Source organism: Ipomoea nil, unplaced genomic scaffold, assembly GCF_001879475.1.
Source record: "Ipomoea nil cultivar Tokyo-kokei standard unplaced genomic scaffold, Asagao_1.1 scaffold2159, whole genome shotgun sequence".
In the NCBI taxonomy this organism is placed as follows: Eukaryota; Viridiplantae; Streptophyta; class Magnoliopsida; order Solanales; family Convolvulaceae; genus Ipomoea; species Ipomoea nil.
Window position 1 is genome coordinate 366,781 of NW_017618587.1, and position 18,610 is coordinate 385,390.

An 18,610-nucleotide genomic window follows, 5' to 3' on the forward strand; every position below is an offset into this window, starting at 1 on the left:
TTGTTGTTGTTATTATTGTGTAGGATTATAATTATCTTCATACTCATTATTCCTTAGAATTCTAAATCCAACCAAACAATATGATTTATATTTTTAATAGTTTTTTTTTTCCACCAACCAAACAATAGACTCCATTTTTCGAAAATTTATTTTTCATACAAAATTCTATTTCCTTCCAAATACTTTCCAGCGAACCAAACATGTTATACTGTTTTCCCAAATTTAGGCATTGTTTGCGTAGGGGACCAGTCCTTTGTCCCATCACACTTATACCATGCTTTAAAAAATTTCATAACTTTTGGACTCTTTACTTAAAAAAAAAAAAAAAACTACAAAATTTAATTAAAATATTTATTTCAACAAATATAAAAATCATTTAAAAATTAAAAATAATTTTAATTTATCTTATAAAATATCTCAAAATATCACTAGAAATATACAATTAGCTTTCATTACGGACAATGACATTGTAGAAAAGAGGGAGCCATCATTCGGCCACTGTCTTGCCTTCTTTGGGTATTTATAAATCATAGATCCTGAAAGAATTACTTGAATACCTATCTAATATTTAAATGGATAGGATTATGACCATGAAATAGATAACGCACGCAACCACTCACTATGGAATTTTTGTTCATCAGCCCTATGTTGTTTATTATAATTCTATGTATTTGAGTTAGATTATGATTCTCTATCTCAATTTCTCTGAGACCTCCTCATCATATATACTTGTAATCTGTATAATTTTAAAATACAATTATACAGATTACATGTATATATGATGAGATTACAATTATACAGATTACAGGTATATATGATGAAGAGGTCTCAGCTGAGAAACTAGGATAAAGAATCATAATCTTACTCAAATACATAGAATCCTAATATTATTGACTTCTTGTTCATATTAGCTAGACATGACATACCACTCCTAATTTCTCCAACCACAACACGATTTTATATTAACTCCAAAGTTTTTAGTCAACAAATTAAAATGATTGTGTTCATATGCAATTATGCATGATAACGAAATACATTGATTTGTGATATTTTATGTAATGATAAAGTCTTTATTTAACTATGTGTAAATGGTACAGATTATTACAAATATATATTTTATTCGATCAAAGTCTAATGAAGATTACTTGCCATTCAAGAAAAGCTCGTTCCAATTATATAAATTATTGAGAGACACCATAGTTATTCTTTATTTATATAATTTTGTTTAAAAAGAGAAAAAATTGTATATGGCAATAATTCATAAATTGAGTCTACCATAAAAGTATAATTAATAGACTAAAACCACCATTTTTCCATATATATATATATATATATATATATATATATATATATATATATATATATATATATATATATAGCCTTATTTTTAATTGTTAAGCTAACCACGAAGTTGATAATTTCAATGTAATTTCTTGTTAAGCCAGCTTCAATTTTGCATATGATTTTTATACTATTAATGTTGCTATCATCAGGGTATAAAAAAATATCCCATGACCAGACATGAATGCTATCATATTTAATATTAATGTTGTACCATGACAACGTTTTTTGTTTTTTGTTTTTTTTTTTTAACAAAGTACCATACCAACGTTATGTATTTGAAATTGTACTAGCCCGATATTTACCAATAATACATTTTTATTTTAAAGATGCAATCTTTTAAATTTCTTTGATAATTTTGTGTTCACAAACTCAACATACATTGAATTATTGCGTTTAGTTCAAAAAAATTGTAAAGATAATTTTATTAGCAAAGTAATAACATAAAAAGGATGATGCAAAATATTTTTACATGAGCAAAAACTTGATAAGAATCACACTTTTTGGTTAACTATCAATATTTTTCCAAATTTCGGCATTCTTGCTTAGGGAACCAGTCCCATCACACTTATATATATACCATATATGCCATGATATTCATACATTTTGGACTAATTACTTAAATAAAAAACTACAAATTTTAATTAAAATACTTTTTTTTTTTAGTATACCTAGAGTTTCCACCATCGAACACAGTTACTAATCCTCTCGTTAGATTGTAGGCACCTCTTTTATATAAAACAACTTTCCTAGAGATAAAATATTTATTTTAACAAATATTAAAAATTATTTAAAAATTAAAAATAATTTTTAATTTTATCTTATAAAATATCTTAAAATATCACTAGGAATATACTATTAGCTTTAATTACGGACAATGACATTGTAGGAAAGAGGGAGCCATCATTCGGCCATTGTCTTGCCTTCTCGGGGTATTTATAGATCATAGATTCGTGAAAGAATTAGTTGAATTTAGTTATTCTCTCCAGCTTGACGCCATTTGCGGTTGCTTCATCGTTGTAAGTTCTTCTCCCTCCGTATCTCTACTTAGGCCCCAGTATACCCCTACTCTCCTTCCAACGATCACCATCTCTGTATGCTTTTGCATGTTTGAGGAATACATATGGAATCAAATTATGAATTATGGAAAGTGATTGCAGTTTCGATTTGGGCTTAGAGACCCTTTTTTGTTTAACCTTGACACTTGTGTGTGTGTGTCAGTGTGTGTGTGGATCTGATTGCAAAATTCATCCTTTTTTCTGTTATAGATTGTGTGTATAGCGTCGTGGGTGAAACTGAATTGGGGTTTCTGAAACCACGCTACTGAATTAAATAGCTCTACTGTATCTCATGAAGATTTTGTTAAAAATTGTTTCTTTTTGTCTTGTTTAAGTGAATACCTATCTGTGTATAGTTTTAGGGTTTTGACAGAAAACTCAAATCCTCTGTGCCTGATATGCCTATTTTGTGATTTAGTGGGAAAAGCAAAGACTTTCCTTTATTGGAGGAAATTCGTAAGTATTTAGCTATTATTTTGTGGAGTTTTAGCAAGAGTGTTCTGTATATTCACTGGATTGTATGATCAGTACTGGTATATTTTGGCTCTGGATGATTTTGGTATCATTGGTTTGGTTTTTTGGTTCCATATTTATAGTGCATAACAAATTATTACTGTAAGAGAGATACACTTGGCTCTTGGAATCTGAGACAGGACTGTTAACATTTGTGTGTTTCAGTTCTTTCCTCGGAGAAGATGGGAAATCTGTTCTGCTGTGTCCAAGTTGATCAATCCACTGTTGCAATTAAGGAACGTTTTGGCAAGTATCAAGATGTGCTAGAGCCAGGATGCCACTGTGTGCCTTGGTGCCTTGGAAGTCAACTGGCTGGTCATCTCACCCTCCGGCTGCAGCAACTGGATGTGCGCTGTGAGACCAAGACAAAGGTCTGTCCTTTCTCCACTAGGATTGTATCATAAAACGACTCTACTTATTTTATAGTTTGCACTGAAGAAATTTGGCTTGTTAGTCCATTTTAGTATTTATTTTCTTGTCAGATATTATTGATATTCGTTTATTATGAATGTGCAGGACAATGTGTTCGTCAATGTTGTTGCTTCAATTCAGTACCGTGCCCTGGCTGACAAGGCAAATGATGCTTTTTACAAACTAAGCAACACTAAGGGTCAAATTCAGGCATATGTTTTTGATGGTACAAACCTAAGCTAAATATTGTTTCCGCAGAACCCTATGCCATAGTTATGTTGTCTTTACTGGGATATTATCTGAAATTGATTTGCATTCTTATTATATCTATCCAGTAATCAGAGCTAGTGTTCCGAAACTCAACCTTGACGATGTTTTTGAGCAAAAAACCGAAATTGCCAAGGCTGTTGAGGATGAACTTGAGAAGGTTAATAGCTTCTAGAAACTAACTTTCTACTTTGTCACTACTGAGCGAAATTGTTTGCTAATTCTCGTGTTTGATCACAGGCTATGTCTGCCTACGGCTATGAAATTGTTCAGACACTCATTGTTGATATAGAACCAGATGAGCATGTTAAGAAAGCTATGAATGAAATCAATGCTGGTAAAGTAACAATATCTCGCTTCTCCAATTTGGTTTTCCATGCAAATGTGCTATAGAAAAAATATAATTCTGTCTTGTCTTTGAACTTTTCCAGCTGCTAGGCTAAGGGTTGCTGCTAACGAGAAGGCCGAGGCTGAGAAGATTTTGCAGATTAAGAGGGCTGAGGGTGAGGCGGAGGCGAAGTACCTCTCAGGGTTAGGTATTGCCCGCCAACGCCAAGCCATCGTGGACGGGCTTAGGGACAGCGTTATTGGATTCTCAGTGAACGTGCCAGGAACCACAGCCAAAGATGTGATGGACATGGTTCTCGTGACTCAGTACTTTGATACGATGAAGGAAATTGGCGCTGCCAACAAATCATCCACTGTCTTCATCCCCCATGGCCCTGGGGCGGTTCGCGATGTGGCTTCCCAGATCCGTGATGGCCTTCTTCAGGCTTCCCAGTCTGACCATCCTCACTAAATACTCTCAAAACTCTTCAGACTTTTTTCAGGCTTGTATAAACGCGTTTTTACCATTTCCGATTGTGTGTTTACTTTACTAGGTGTGGAGATTGTGAAATGTCAATACTATTATCAACTTATATTGGTGTTGGAAGAAGATTGTGAATGTTAGTTAACAAGAAGATGAATTACCATACACTTTTTGTGTGAGATTTGCTACAGAAAACTAGTGGAAAACTGCAGTCAAAAGGAAGATGAAGAAGTTTTTCATTACAGCACAGCAGTGACAGAAAGATGTAATCCTACGATCGATCATTCACTTTTAAAAATAAATAAATTGTAAGAATGGGCAAATGAATGTCAATACTTTTGACGACAGGATTATAATATCCTGTCGTTTCAAATCTGCCCATAGTCCAGGACAGCATTTTCTTGCTCATCATCACTTCTCCCAACGTTATTTTTGCATTAAAAAAGACATCTTTTTCAAGATTGTGAGAACAAATTTCCACTTTTTTTGTTTGGATCCCCCACAGCACAGGCCACATCTTCAGCAAAAATTGGTGGTCACTCTAATTTCTCTTTCTTTTTTCTTCCTATTATTTTACTGCTACTAGTAAGAAGTACTGTACTACTACATTAAACGATCAGACAAGCTTGGAAGTCTTCTAAAGAAATTGAGGCTAGCAGGTGGCATTGGGTCCCGGAACATGGGGTGGCGGAGGAAGTAGAAGCCTAAGGCCACCGCCACCATCTTCGGCGGCACTGAATATAACACTATGGTTATCACTAAGCACACCACAATGAACATTTTTGTAGCCGCCGGATCTCTCCAGCTAACCAGAGCTTGCACTCTTTCACCCTGGGTTGCAAAATCACCCAACACTGTTTGCACCCTTGCCGCCAGTATTCTCAGCCGGTCATACCGGAGCCGGACCACTTCCGGCGGCCGTGAACTGGGTATGGTGTCGAATTCCTCGTCCAGTTCGTCCGGGTCCACGTTCAGGGCTTGGGAAATCCGGGTGTCCATACCCGCCGGGATTTTTGGCCGGAAACGGTAGTACCAAACTCCGATCAAGAACACGTATAGGAACCCGGTGGGGACGATCAAATCCGGGTACCATACAAGAACCAAATAAAGAATATGGACCAAAATGGTGGTTACCGGGTTCCTCCACCGCCGGATATCGTTTAACCATTTTGCCAATCCGACAAGCCAAGCTAAAACCGCCACGATCCGAAACCAATTAGCCTTGCTTTTCCTCATGCTCCAGTTATGTGAGTCCGCATCCAGCATGTATCGCACCACCTCCGATCCTAGCGGCGGTTCCGACCGGGCCAACCACGCCGCCACCATTTTAATGGCTGCTCCTCGTAATGCCTCTTGTTGCGCCACCCCTAGGGGGCGGAGGTAGTGCATACGTGGCAATAACGGCTGCCCGTAAACTGCGCACGTGTCTGGTAGCAATGACGGGGAGGAAAATCTAACCGCCAGCTCAATTTCGCCCATTTTTTTCAACCCGGCCCGTGACAAAACCAATAAAGGATATGAATTAGTGTATACCTTGTTGTTCTCCAACGTTGATACCCGTATGTGTATTTTTCCGACTTGGTAATCGGGTTTTTCTTCTCCGGCGTCGGCGAACATACGCCAGTTGTCAAAGACGCCGATGGCGAGAACCGTACATGGGTCGTAGACCTGCCACGTGTACTGCTCGTTCCACCGCGGGTCAAAGCTGTCCAATATGGTCCGGGTCCTGACCCATTTTTTGCCGTATTTTGCAACACAATAAGCATCCGTGGATCCTTTTCCCGGACCCTTGGATTTGATGGGTAACAACCCGCGGGCTCCGAGGATTCCCAGCTCCAAAATCCCAATAGCCGGCTTCCAGAGCTGCTTAGCCGTGGGCCGGAAATCACTGCACACGTGCGCCGCTTCATCCAGCACGTGATATCCTCCCTCCAAGCACATCCGCAATTGTAGCCTTCCGCAGTAGGGCCCACCGGGAGCACCGCCACCTTCCAATCCATGCCATTTAGCTGCCACTAGCCGCTCATCGAGCCGCTGTTCAACTGACCCTACGTTAATTATGATGTGCCCGAGAAGCATCGGATCTTTACCTGTCCGGTCCTCCACCAGCAAGATCAGACTGTCTTCCAGCGGCTCGCCGGCGACGAAGATGAGGTCTTCGTTCCAGTGGAAGGCGGAGCTATGGTTGTTCATTAGCCCGCGGCGAGTGCGTATGGATTGGAACCCCAGTTGAGCCTTGACTCTCACGTCCGGCGATGTCAACGGCGGCAGATTCGGCGCTATGTGGAGGTCCTGAGCTTCGATCACCGTCACTCTCAAGTACCAGAGTTTCGGAGATTGGTACACTTTCGGCCGGGTGTGAGCCACCGATGGATCGTCGGAGCTCCATGATTCTGGGAAGGCATCGTCAGCTTGAGTTCCAATCCAGACGGAAAGCTGAATGTCCCCGGAGACCTTGTGCTGGTCATCGGAACCGCCGCCTTCGAGGTGGTACCACTGTGGAGCTAATGGACTGTCCGGCGGATCACGGACTGGCACGTCGGAGAGGTCGAAACAAACCCCGCCGAGAAAATGGCCCGATGCACCGTCCCATATTGAAATCTCCAAAGTGGAATTCGCTGTTTCCTGTTTATTGTAGCCAAGTGCGAATGTCTGGTTCCACTCTGGGTTCGTCGGAGGCTCCCCCGGCGGTCCGGGTCGGAACATGGCTATTTTGGACCGGGTATGTTCGGTGGATGTTCTGATCTTGGCAAATGGACTCTCGCTCGGAGCGAGTCCACGTGCTTTAACAATTTTCACATACAGGTATTGCATCGGCTCAACGAGATCAAACGCCGACGGTTTCTCTGATTTTTCGGCGAATTTCCCGGTAATCACTCTCGGCGAGTACTCATCTTTCTGCCGTTTCAATACCCTAACTGCGCCCTCTCCAACTCTCCCTGCCTGCATCCTCTTCACTTCCGGAGGATATTCCGCCGGCGGAGGCATATTCATCATCCCAGGTGGAACCTCTTCATGCGGCGGCGGACCATAATGTTGCTGCTGCTCAGGCGGCGGGCCAGTCATCGGGGGAGGAGACTCCTCGATCGTAACAATCGGGGGAGACGATTCTCGTGCATCCATTGCAGCGTCCGAACAACCTGCAGGGATTTCAATAATCCTTGACCGTGGCTCGTCTAGCATTACAACCGTCGGTGACTTCCTCATCATCTCCTCCGGCGGCGGCGGCTGCGGAGGTGGCGGCTGCTCTTCTTGCGGTGGCTCCTCCTCCTGAACCAGCTCATCATAGTAATAAATCTTCAATCCAAGCTCGCCCCGGACCCAGCTGAACACACTCTTCTTCTCCAGCTGAAAATAAATCAATCCTTCCTCTCCCCGCCTCGCGAACTGCGTTCCGTACACTTTAACCCTCCCGAGAAAATGATTCTTCCTCGCGTTCCCATTGCTCAGCTTCTTGTCGTTGTACACATCAATCTCCAGCTCCTCAAACTCCATCGTCTTCGGATCCGACACAACGAACTCCAGCACCTCGTTCCATACCGGATTCAAGTTTCTGCAAACGGTTGACGTCCGCCGTTTCTGGCCGTCAAAGTCCACCACCACATACGCGCTAGAACTTCCCTGGCCGTCCTTGGGAAGGAGATTCCGGGCGTCGATCACCTCTATCACAAGCTTTCGGATCGCTTGTGGCGCTTTCTGCGGCGGCGGCGGCGGTGGCTGCTGTTGTTGCTGCTGCGGCGGCGGTGGATGATCCGGATGCTCTGATGACGCCGTCATGGTTTCATTATGCGGGCGTGGCCGTTGAAGGCGGTAAAGGACTGTTGTGAGTGAGAGAGAGAGAGAAAAGGGGAGAAGAAGTTTTTTGTTATGAATTCTTTTATTTTGATGCTTTGCTTCTTTGTTCTTTGCTTTTTTTACGTGACCCCTTTTTCATAAATTGGTTTCTTGGGTTTCGAATTTTACTTTTACCTGTTGATTTCGGTTAGTTACTGTATCTATACACTTTTTTATTCCTTATTTTCCTGTTCTAACTTTATGGTTGATTTGTAAGAGCTTATTTAAAAATTTATAAATTATTTTAAGTTATAACATACTCTCGCTAGTGAGACTTGATCCCTGGTCATTATTTCAAAGTTTCACCTCTATAACCAGTTGAGCTCCCATGCGGGTGAACTGTTTAAATTTATGTTTATACAACAATGTGAGAAAGAGTTGTTTTGAATCACTAAATGAGATTTGACAAAAATTCAAATATAATTTAAAGTTATAAATTGATATCACTTAATCACGATTAGACAAAATTCTATTGTTATCTGCTTTGGAAGAAGAGGAATTAGATTCCAATCTCTCTTGAGAAGTTTTCTTTCATATACTTTTTTTTCTTAAAAAATTTCTCCCTACTTTTTTGAGTTCCCAAATCTAACATCTCCAGAACTTCCCATTCACATAACCACTTATAGTAAATTATGCTAATTATTTTCATTACAACATGGATTTTGTCTCAAGTTATCATAGATGCTAGAATGCTGAAAATTTATTGAATATCTATATATGTTCTTCCTGCCGCTAAATCTACTAACACCAACATCGATCATTATATTGTATCTAACAACTGAGAAAGTCATCATTTTTAAAGAAAATTTTTACTCGTTCTTTTTTATAAAGATGAGTGACCCTTCGGATTGTAGGAAATTTTTAAAGCGTTTTGACGCGATTAGTGGTAGGTTTGTTTCCTATGTGCTCTGATATCATCTCCCAAATGGTAGTGTAGAAAGGTTGATTAAACAATCCCACTGCAGAAGGAAGCTTTTTGTAGGCGCATGATTCTGGTTCCCATCTATGGCCTGGACCCTTTCCCTTTTGTCAAAAGCACTTGATGAAAACCATTTGAAACAAAAGCACCCAACTTTTTTTTTTTTTTTCTCTCCAGGGCCCTATTCTTCAGCATCTATTGTCAACACCAAAGCTGTCATGTATACACTGCCCAGTCTTGACTTGTGGCTTGCCTGACTGAAAAGCCCAAGATTTCAAATTCTTGGTGGAAAACCAGGGATGTGGTGGTTGCTTTTTAGGATTATTATGGAGTTTAGAGCCTAAGTGCCCATGATTTGCTGAAATTGCTGGGTTTAGGTTAGAACACAAACCTCAAAATCTTCACTTTACTGTTTCTGTCCTGTGCCCTTAGTTTAGTGTGTAATTCTCACTTTACAACTTCAAACCCCATAAAAAAAAGTGAACTTTATGTAGCATGACATCCTAAAGCCACAAATCCCACTATGGTATTTGGCTCTAAATTAGAGTTATTTAGAAATGAGTTTTTAGTGTATGTCTGAGTTTGCAATGAGAGGGAACTGGGAAGTGGCCAAAAGACCTTTTAGAGATTGATGGGAACTTTCTTATCGAAGAAATATGATGTAAAAATAGGGATCTGTTCCTTTATACTTTCTGGCTTCTTCTTCACCCTCACCTTTTACAGACATAAATATGAAGAAGCCTCATCCATTCCCATTAAGAGGTGGTGGAATAACAATGTTTAGGCACAGTTGCACCTTTTCTAAAGTGGTGGATGGCCTTTGTTATCGTATCAGATCCTTTTGAGATAACAAAGTGATGTTTTGAACTGATTCTTGTACAGGTGAATCTGTGTCTGTAGTTGCATTCAGACAAACAATTGGACCAATTAGGTTTCTTTCTCCCATTTTTCTCCATTAATCAGTCTTTAGTTCCAGGAAAATTGTTTGTTTCACTTGTGTTTAGCCAGAGTAATATTTTAAAGGATTGTCTTTTGATCTTTTTGAACAATAAGGAACATCCCAAGAATTTATAAAATTATAAAATATTATCTTCAGTTCATTGCAGGCTCAGAACTTGTTGGCTATGCATCCTTTACATGATGATGAGAATATATATATCTGAAAATGGCACCTTTTTTTTGTTGAATTCAATCATAGTTCATTGCAGTGGGTTTATTATGAATGACTAACACACCTAAAGAAATTGCCAGGATAAGGACTATTACAATCATGTTGTTCCTTCTCAGCTTATCTGCTACCATTGGCAATATTGTCCCCTTTTTCAGGTTATGTACTGCTTTCGCGTCATGAAATTCTTCTTCTTCTTCATCTTCTTCACTTGTGCTCTCATTTTGATCAGATGAACAACAGCTGTCGTATCTGTTTCTGTCATTTTCGTGTTCTGAATCTATTTCATCACTTGATGTGTTAGACTGGTTTTGCTGATCCTGTTCTTGAACAGGGTTCCCGGGTGGAATTTTTTTGCCTTCCTTCTGTTTTGCTTGTTTCGAGATGCTTACGTAGAGAATACCTTCTTCAAGCCATACTCTGGCAGTTTCAGGTCTCGAATTCTCAGGTGGTTTGAAAGATTGCTGAAAGAAGATATATTTGCTTTCATTCATCTTCTTCTCTCCACTTATGTTTATATGGCCTTCATTATCGACTTCAACCTTTATTTCCTCCCTTCTGAAACCTTGAATGAAGAAGCATGATGGGAAAGATATGAGATTATAGGTTTGCCTTACATAACTACCCAGATTTAGAACCAAAACACAAAAAAAAAACAGAAACAACCGATACCAGGAAGATCAAGAATGAGACAATGACTGCTTGAATCCTCAGTCCAGCAGAAAGGAGGTGTGAGCTCTTTATATGCTGCTGCATTTGCCATTGATGAAATTTGAGTTCCAACAACAGTCTGTCGAGTCACCCAGCACGATCTTTCTTGTTTCGCCTGAACACAGGTTGATTCAGCTGATTATATATGTTCTAATCAAATGTGATGTTTATTATTTATATAAGCAAAAGGGATTCAAGAATCAAGAATCAGATGGCCTAAACCAGTGTGTATTATTATGCTTTGATGTTCACATTCAAGTTGATGTAAGCTTTTCTTGCAAGATCCTGCTTATTATTATTCTGTGTATCTGAAAATGGAAGAAGGGAAGAGTTTATCCTTTCCTTTGCCTAAACAAAATGACCTTTGTTGAGACTACCATCAAAGAAATCCCTTCTTGTTTTTCCTCTTAGCCACCAATTGTTCCAATACTTTTGAAGTATACCATATTGCCATCATAGCATTATAAAATTTTTCACAAAAGCAAAATATTCAAATCTTTCTCACAAAAAGCAATATTCTCGTCAAAATTCTCATCACAAATGTTCCATACTCTGACCCAATAAGATTATAAAAAAATTCAAATCTTGCCAAGAATAAACGGAGCAACTTTCATCTGTGCCAACACTTTAATGCTGGCTGCAGGCCATGGAACCACTACTATAATAAACATTGGTAGACAACAAAATTTTGCATTGCAAGGATTTTCCCTCAAAATTGTTTTAGTAATACAAAGTATCTGGAACAGTCATCTGTTATCATCTCCATCTCTGCCCTAGAAACTCATGCTTCTTAATGAAACTACAGTTTACAAATGGCAACTTCAAGGCCCCCCTCCCCACACAGCTTCATATAAACAAATGACGATATTACACAAGTTGGGAACCCAATAATCTATGAGGCAGGAGATTGGAGATGAAGGGAAGGGTAGAGGGAGGAATTGGGCATTTGCTATATCTCCTGACAAATATCATTCCTCCTCGGCATCAAGGCCGCCAATTCGTTGTCGCCTTTTGTCAAAAACAGCCTTGAAGGACTCATGCTCAGCACGTAATTGTTCTTGGAACACGCCCTGCCTCTTTGTTTGGCTGCCATTAACTAATGTTGTTTTTTCTTCTTCCCGGAGAGGGTTTGATTTCTGCAAATGTTTAAACCAAAAAAAACAATCTTAAAATGGAACTGAGTGCGAATCATAATGAAGAAACAAAGCATAGACGGAACTTTACCAAGTTGTACCCTTCACCAGGACCAATTATTAATGATACATTAGCGGCTTTTGTTGCTCCTATTGAAAATCCTGCTTTAACAGCCTAGGGAAAGAAGTAGCAAAACAAAATTATACAGAATATAACCTTGAATGATAGCAAATCATTGCAAGAAGAGAATTACAGTGGTGTCATAGAGAAGGAATGACACTATAAATACTATAGAACACTTTGAACTACATACCTGATCCCCCCATCGTACCGTTTTACCTTCTTTTCTGTAAGATTGAATTAAACCAGAGAGGGCATTAGGTTTCCTTTTAGTATTTTCATCTTTTTGGATGTCATCCTCATCCAAATCAGTTGACCATTTACTCTTTCCCAAATCCTTCACTGAATCAATATGATGTTCTGCTTCATCATCCCAACTCAAATCACCTTTAGAATTATCTATACAATTAGAGAACAATTTCAGGAAGCATGTCTTTGGAATCAACCATAAAGGCAGGAAACGCAACAGTCAGTTGTATATGCTTCTAAGAATTTAACCGAATTTATTTATTTATTAACAAAAAACATTGGTGATGAAGAGGAGGGAAACCAAATAAAGAACCAAGTCAGGTGGGGGTAAAAATGGTTGAAAGTTGTAACATAGGACTACCAGGGTTTGACCTCCCACCATTCTGGGGGCATGTGCATGTACTTCCACTTAATAGAATTCTTGGACATTGTGATTTCGTAAATTGATTATTTGCAGAATTTATTGGAGGTTTAAGGTTGTAATAGTGCATAGTATTAACTAGTATAAAAACATCATTCACAACATACCATCAGAAGTGATATCTGTTGCAGGTAGTACAGCATTCACGGTATTCCCTTGTTCAGAAGTAGATGGTTCTGCTGCTGAATCTCCATCCTCCATGTCCATATCTACCTGGAAAATTTATGAAATAATTCTTCAGAAAAATTTATTTCAGGAGTATCAGATAGTCAAGTACCTCTGGCATTAAGCTTTTGGGTAAAAAATTATATATAAGCAGATACAGGCGTACAGCCCATGTTTTATGCATTCCTTTTTTTAGCAGTTGTTTGATAAATCAGTGAATTAAATGTTTTACCTTGTCAAAACATAGTTTATATACTTAATGAAACATCAGCTAGAAGAAATTACCTCTTCTATTCCACCATGCTCAAGATCATCTCCATGAATTAATGACTGAAAAAAAATATATATATGTTTAAGAAGAATGCAAATTTTATACTCCATATATAATAGTCAAGGTTTCAATTACCGCAACTAATGTGATACTAACACCAAAAATACCAATTTTGAGCAATTAAACATTAACTAGGTTTTCAGAGATGTCAAGGCCAACACAACAATAAGCAATTTAGCCAAAATTGCGGTCTTGAATAGATTGTCTTCCCCCACCCACCCAATTGCTTACAAGTTTAATAGCGCATAGCTTGTTTGGCCCAAGCTAAAAATCATTTATAAATAGAACAGACCTTAACATCCAGTTTCAAATACAGGGATGGAGCTTCTTCCCACTGGCAAGTCAACTTCCGTATTTCATCCAGTGTAAAACCATGCACATTCCTTGCTGCACATCCCTGGAATCCATTAAGAGGATTAGCATACCATAATTGAGGGGAAAACGGTAGAAGAAAACCAAAATCACTGCAGAGTTCCTTATTCCATTCCATTAAAATATTGGATAGGAGAACACCAAATACAATATATTCAATTAAATAAGTCAGCCCATGGATGCCATGCAGAAAACATTGGGTTATGTGCACATCTACAACCTCACGACTGAGTTAAAACTTATGATGGACTGAGGGTTAACTTACCGCTGGGTCCTTGTACGGAGCTTCTAGTAAGTACACTTCATACCCCGACCTCTGAAATAATAAACAACTGAATGAGTAAAAAAGTACCAATACTACACTTAATAAATGCATATAAACTTCAGCTTTTCAGATATCTAAATAAATATATACAGAACTTGAAAAGTAGTTGAAACAGGTAGAGCAAATGTAACAAAAACTATGCTCCCTCCAAACATAAATACAAACTATGTTCCAAACGCTTCACAACTCTGCATACTGAAGTTATGTCGAGCAAAAGAATCCATATATATGACATTGAACTTTTTAGTTGTGTGGTTGACAGATGCGGATTGAACATCCATAATTGCAGAAAAACTGTTATCAGTAATTTTATGCAAATCTCAAATCAACATATGGGGACACTTGGTAGTAGGAATAACTGACTACAATGGTCATTCACCCAAAATAAAAATAAAAATGATTACAGACTGCCAGCCAAATATTAAACAAGGAAATTAATCAGCTATATGCCTGGAACAATGTTGAACATTCAAAAATGATATAAGAAACCCCAGTCAGCCAACCTGATGGGGCTTTAAGAGAAGGATAGAATGATCACGCCTACCTTCACATTACCATAAACTCATAAAGCATCTTAAAATCAATCCGCAGAGAGCTAATAATAGCATATCAAAATAAAACAAATATAAAGCGAATATCATTGCTACTTTCAGCATATCCATAAAAGATTTATCCTACAGTTCTCTTAGATCCAACATTTGGAGCCCTTCATGGGAAGGTGATTGGAAGTGGTGAGGATGCACCGGAAAGGGGAAATGAAAATTACAGTTACCAACAACCACACATGTATTCAATATATTTGACAAGAAAAATGCATTGACAAATGAAAGGCATTCTATTAAGTATCACAAAGCAAGCAAGCCAAGAAAACTGAATTGCACATTGTCCAACTTGTCCATCACTAAAAGGCTCAAATGCTAATTTCCCTCACACAAAGTGGAACAGTTTTGAACTAAGCTTCAAGTTCAATACTTAACATGGACACTAGTGGTGACTATGTATAGTTCACTAAAAAACTGAAAGCAACGCCCAAAGGCAAGAAAACACAGACCTTCACAGCATCCCACAAACAGATATACCAAGAACAGAACACATGCACTGTTTGTAGGAAATCAAGAATTGAGAGTATACCTTTGCAGTTGCCCAAAATTGAGCAAAATCAGCTACCCGCAGATTGCGGTCATCCACTAAGATGAGGAACAAATACCAGCAACAAATGAGTCAATTGCCGAACAAAACTGCATCTGTTGTTAGTAAACTGAAGGCAGTGCATAGGCACTGCATCACCACTTAATCTAAAATTAAACTATCTTTGAACCTTTAAGTTGACAATCTAGCACAACTAAATGAACCAACTTCCAGTGAACCTTGAGAGAACCTAAGGTACACCTTTTAAAGTTTAACCTTAACACTTTTATTAAAAATTTATGTGTTTATTTCGCACACGCAGGTCCCAATCAAGGCATAGGCTAATGTTTCATAAGAGCTACTGCTGATGCAATAAAAAAAATGGAATGCAAATGTGAATTGAGATATTCCTTTCAGCGAACAATTTCAAAGGAATCCACAGAATCTTTCAGAAAGGCAAGCATTTCATCTGTATGGCTTCAAGATCATTGAGAAATTTAAAAAATTAAAACATTTAAAAGAGACATAAAAATTTCACGCCCAAAACCATACCAATTACAAAGGAGAAAGCCCCCTCATCAAGGGTCTTCTTAAATGCCTTCAACATGCTTGACCGATAAGCCTGGAAGGAAGTTGTGTTAATACAGGAATACGTGGACAAAAGCAAACAAATAAAAAGATGCATTAGGAAAGTTTCTATCACCTCCTCCATCTCAGGTTCATAGCAATACTCGATGACCATTTTCACAGTTTTTTTCCCTTTGGTAGAGCCAACAGACTTTGAAACTTCACTTTCATCAACCTGCATATTGAACAATATTCTTATTTGTTACAAAATCTATGGGGATGAATATTCTTGTAGTTAACAGTAAGAAAGTAGACAAAATAAGTTAAAGTCCTGTTTTAAAAAAGACCATTAACTAGTAGAAAATACAAAGACCTTTTCAACTTCAGTCATAAAGTAATCATCTATTGAATGAATTCTTGGGGCATTACCACCATTCTCAACCTCAAGGTCTCGCAACATTTTTGCCAAATAGCTCTTTCCACTCCCTGAAAGAGTAACAAATTACTGTAAGCTCTCAATTGCAATTCCTGAGCAAGCATTATTGTGCAATAAGAGCACAGAATGACAATGACCCAAAAGTTAGTCAACAAGAAGCCACTAGAAAAGGTAAAATCTGCCAACCACTCACAAATATAAGTACTTAAAGGAGATACGAAGAATACAAGAAAAAGGATGCAGCATTAAAAGAGACATAAGCATACCTGGAAGCCCTCGAAGGATTACAACTATATGATCAGGTCGGGCAGATCTATGTGGATGCTTTAAAATGTGAGAAGCATCAAAAATCTTAGGCTTCTCAGAAGATGGATGCCTCGCAGGATACTGTTCACTTTCTCTTGAGCATGTCCTTGACGAAGCATAGTGAAAAGTCCGAAGTTCCTGTAAGTTGCAATCTTTAGCACTAATTTGGACATTACTATCATTTTGATAGGAAAAAAAGGAAGCTATATGCATTCCCTTCAAATGGATAGATATAATGGTCCTATAAACTAGCTATGCTTGTTAACTTATAGCCTATGCTGCCTTTCACAATTTCAATTGGGTTTGTCTAATATACCCAAAAAAAACTCCAAAAGGCATTTCCATTCATGCATTTCAGGAAGTCTTATTTTTCCCCTAAGACTCTTTACTCTAATTGCTTTGGCTATAAAGTCCAACCCATTACACCAAAGCTTTGGAATGAATAGCATATGATGCAGGTGCAAAGAGGAACATTACCCTCTCTAATAGGCTTAAATGCTTAATACTCTCAAATAATTCTACAGAATCAATTATTAAATTGAAGAATAAAATCTAAATTGAAAGTATACCTCCATAGGAAAGCCAGATGGAGACTTTGAATTGCCATTGGCATGGTAGTAGGCTTGAGCTGCTTCAGTGGCTGGAGGATAGGAAGGCATTGAAGCTGATGTACCATTATGAATGGGAAATAATGAAGAGGTTGTTCCTGATGGTGATGATGAAACAACTGGCTCTAAGAAAGGGCGGCCAGGAGTTCCTGCAGGAAGTGGAGGCTGGCCAGGGAATGCTCGTGAACCCTGACCCAGACCAATAGTCATGCCTCTCGGGTTTGAGGCTCCTTGCCTAGTTAATGCTGAACCATATTGGTTTTGCTTCAGCTCTAAAGAATGCTGCTCTGGGTAAAAATCAGAATATGAACTATCAAAATTGTGATTTTCTGAGCCAAAACCAAGACCACCACTTTGTTCATGCTGTATTGTATTCCGCCCCTGGTCTACATTATTGTAATTATTAGCTGGAAAACTGCTAAATCCATAGCCATTACTCTGAAGCGAATTCTTATCAACTTTTTCACTACTAGCCTGCAGTTCATAATATCCCTGTTTTCTGTCCAAATCGCCGCATCCCGAGTCATGAAAGTTGTTCGCACCGTTTCCATATCCTTCAGAGTTTCCATGATCTCCACGACTACTGATTTCCTGACCCGCTGGTACCCCATGATCACGAATCAATTGTAATCTCCTTTCGTCATCAACCGAAAACCTAGCTGATTTCGCACAACTTTCATTCATAACTGAGCTCGGATCATCTGTACGCATTCTCTTAGCTCCACCATTACCGTGACTAAAATTAGCGGTTGAATTCGAATTCCCATATGGATCATTGTTAAAATTAGCACCTTGATTCCACGGCGAGCGAAGACCTTGGTAGCCATCAACGTATGGACGGTGAGGAGGTACTTGGGGGGGCCCGGTATGGTGATCGACGAAGGGGTCGTAAGCCGGTTGCGGCGGAACTGGCGGTGGGTGCCCATGGTAGAACTGGCCGGGATGTGGCTGATATTGCAGTCTAGGGTTGGGAGGGTACAGTGGCGGTGGAGGGCAAAAGGGGAAGTGAGAGTATGAGCAGACCGGACATCGATCGCCTTGCAATGGAGGCTGTTGGGGTGGTGGAGGTCGCCATGAATAGGCCATCTTCGATCCAGAGTTTTCTCAATCACAGAATTGGACTGCCCTGGGTGTTGAAGAATTGAGGGAAGAATCGTAAACAACTTTTTGTGGGAGCTTTTTATTAAGAAACAAAAAAGTGTAGGAGCTTAAAGTACAATACAATTAATTTGATAATGCACAAGATTTTAAGAGTTGATTTTTTAATTTGAATTGAATAATTATAGACTATTAAGACTAATTTACATTATTAATTTCGGATGTAGTTGAGTGGAAAAGATACATTCATCCTTCCTTAATTATAGATTAAGGGTTCGATAAAGAGGCCAGACTGGCCCAACCAATGTCTCGTGGGT

At 38.9% G+C, this 18,610-nt stretch overlaps 4 protein-coding genes and 1 long non-coding RNA gene across 6 annotated transcripts; 2 read left to right on the forward strand and 3 right to left on the reverse strand.

Annotated features, from left to right (window-relative positions):
• Positions 1-2,221: 2,221 nt before the first annotated feature.
• Positions 2,222-4,580, forward strand: LOC109149474 (hypersensitive-induced response protein 1). Its single transcript, XM_019297259.1, has 6 exons — positions 2,222-2,360; positions 3,078-3,283; positions 3,429-3,549; positions 3,659-3,750; positions 3,831-3,927; positions 4,022-4,580. The coding sequence occupies exons 2-6, from the start codon at positions 3,095-3,097 to the stop codon at positions 4,387-4,389; spliced, it is 867 nt and encodes a 288-aa protein (XP_019152804.1). The 5' UTR covers positions 2,222-2,360; positions 3,078-3,094; the 3' UTR covers positions 4,390-4,580.
• Positions 4,581-4,613: 33 nt separating this feature from the next.
• LOC109149472 (protein QUIRKY) lies at positions 4,614-8,331 on the reverse strand. The gene has a single exon (XM_019297255.1). The coding sequence runs from the start codon at positions 8,176-8,178 to the stop codon at positions 5,005-5,007; it is 3,174 nt and encodes a 1,057-aa protein (XP_019152800.1). The 5' UTR covers positions 8,179-8,331; the 3' UTR covers positions 4,614-5,004.
• A 451-nt stretch (positions 8,332-8,782) lies between these two features.
• Positions 8,783-10,960, forward strand: LOC109149476. The gene is made up of 2 exons (XR_002048961.1): positions 8,783-9,531; positions 10,406-10,960. It is a non-coding gene; the product is annotated as an uncharacterized LOC109149476 (long non-coding RNA).
• Positions 10,337-11,460, reverse strand: LOC109149475 (22.0 kDa heat shock protein-like). Its single transcript, XM_019297260.1, has 2 exons — positions 10,995-11,460; positions 10,337-10,887 (listed from the first exon to the last, which is right to left on the reverse strand). The coding sequence occupies exons 1-2, from the start codon at positions 11,083-11,085 to the stop codon at positions 10,343-10,345; spliced, it is 636 nt and encodes a 211-aa protein (XP_019152805.1). The 5' UTR covers positions 11,086-11,460; the 3' UTR covers positions 10,337-10,342.
• A 237-nt stretch (positions 11,461-11,697) lies between these two features.
• LOC109149473 lies at positions 11,698-18,380 on the reverse strand. 2 transcript variants are annotated; one of them, XM_019297257.1, is made up of 13 exons: positions 17,157-18,380; positions 16,548-16,725; positions 16,219-16,331; positions 15,982-16,080; positions 15,831-15,900; positions 15,282-15,337; positions 14,091-14,141; positions 13,746-13,850; positions 13,408-13,452; positions 13,065-13,170; positions 12,481-12,680; positions 12,258-12,341; positions 11,698-12,169 (listed from the first exon to the last, which is right to left on the reverse strand). In XM_019297257.1, the coding sequence occupies exons 1-13, from the start codon at positions 18,279-18,281 to the stop codon at positions 12,002-12,004; spliced, it is 2,400 nt and encodes a 799-aa protein (XP_019152802.1). In that variant the 5' UTR covers positions 18,282-18,380; the 3' UTR covers positions 11,698-12,001. The 2 variants fall into 2 exon arrangements, with proteins under 2 accessions (XP_019152802.1, XP_019152801.1); XM_019297256.1 differs by having other exon boundaries at positions 12,481-12,686; positions 17,157-18,379.
• Positions 18,381-18,610: the final 230 nt, after the last annotated feature.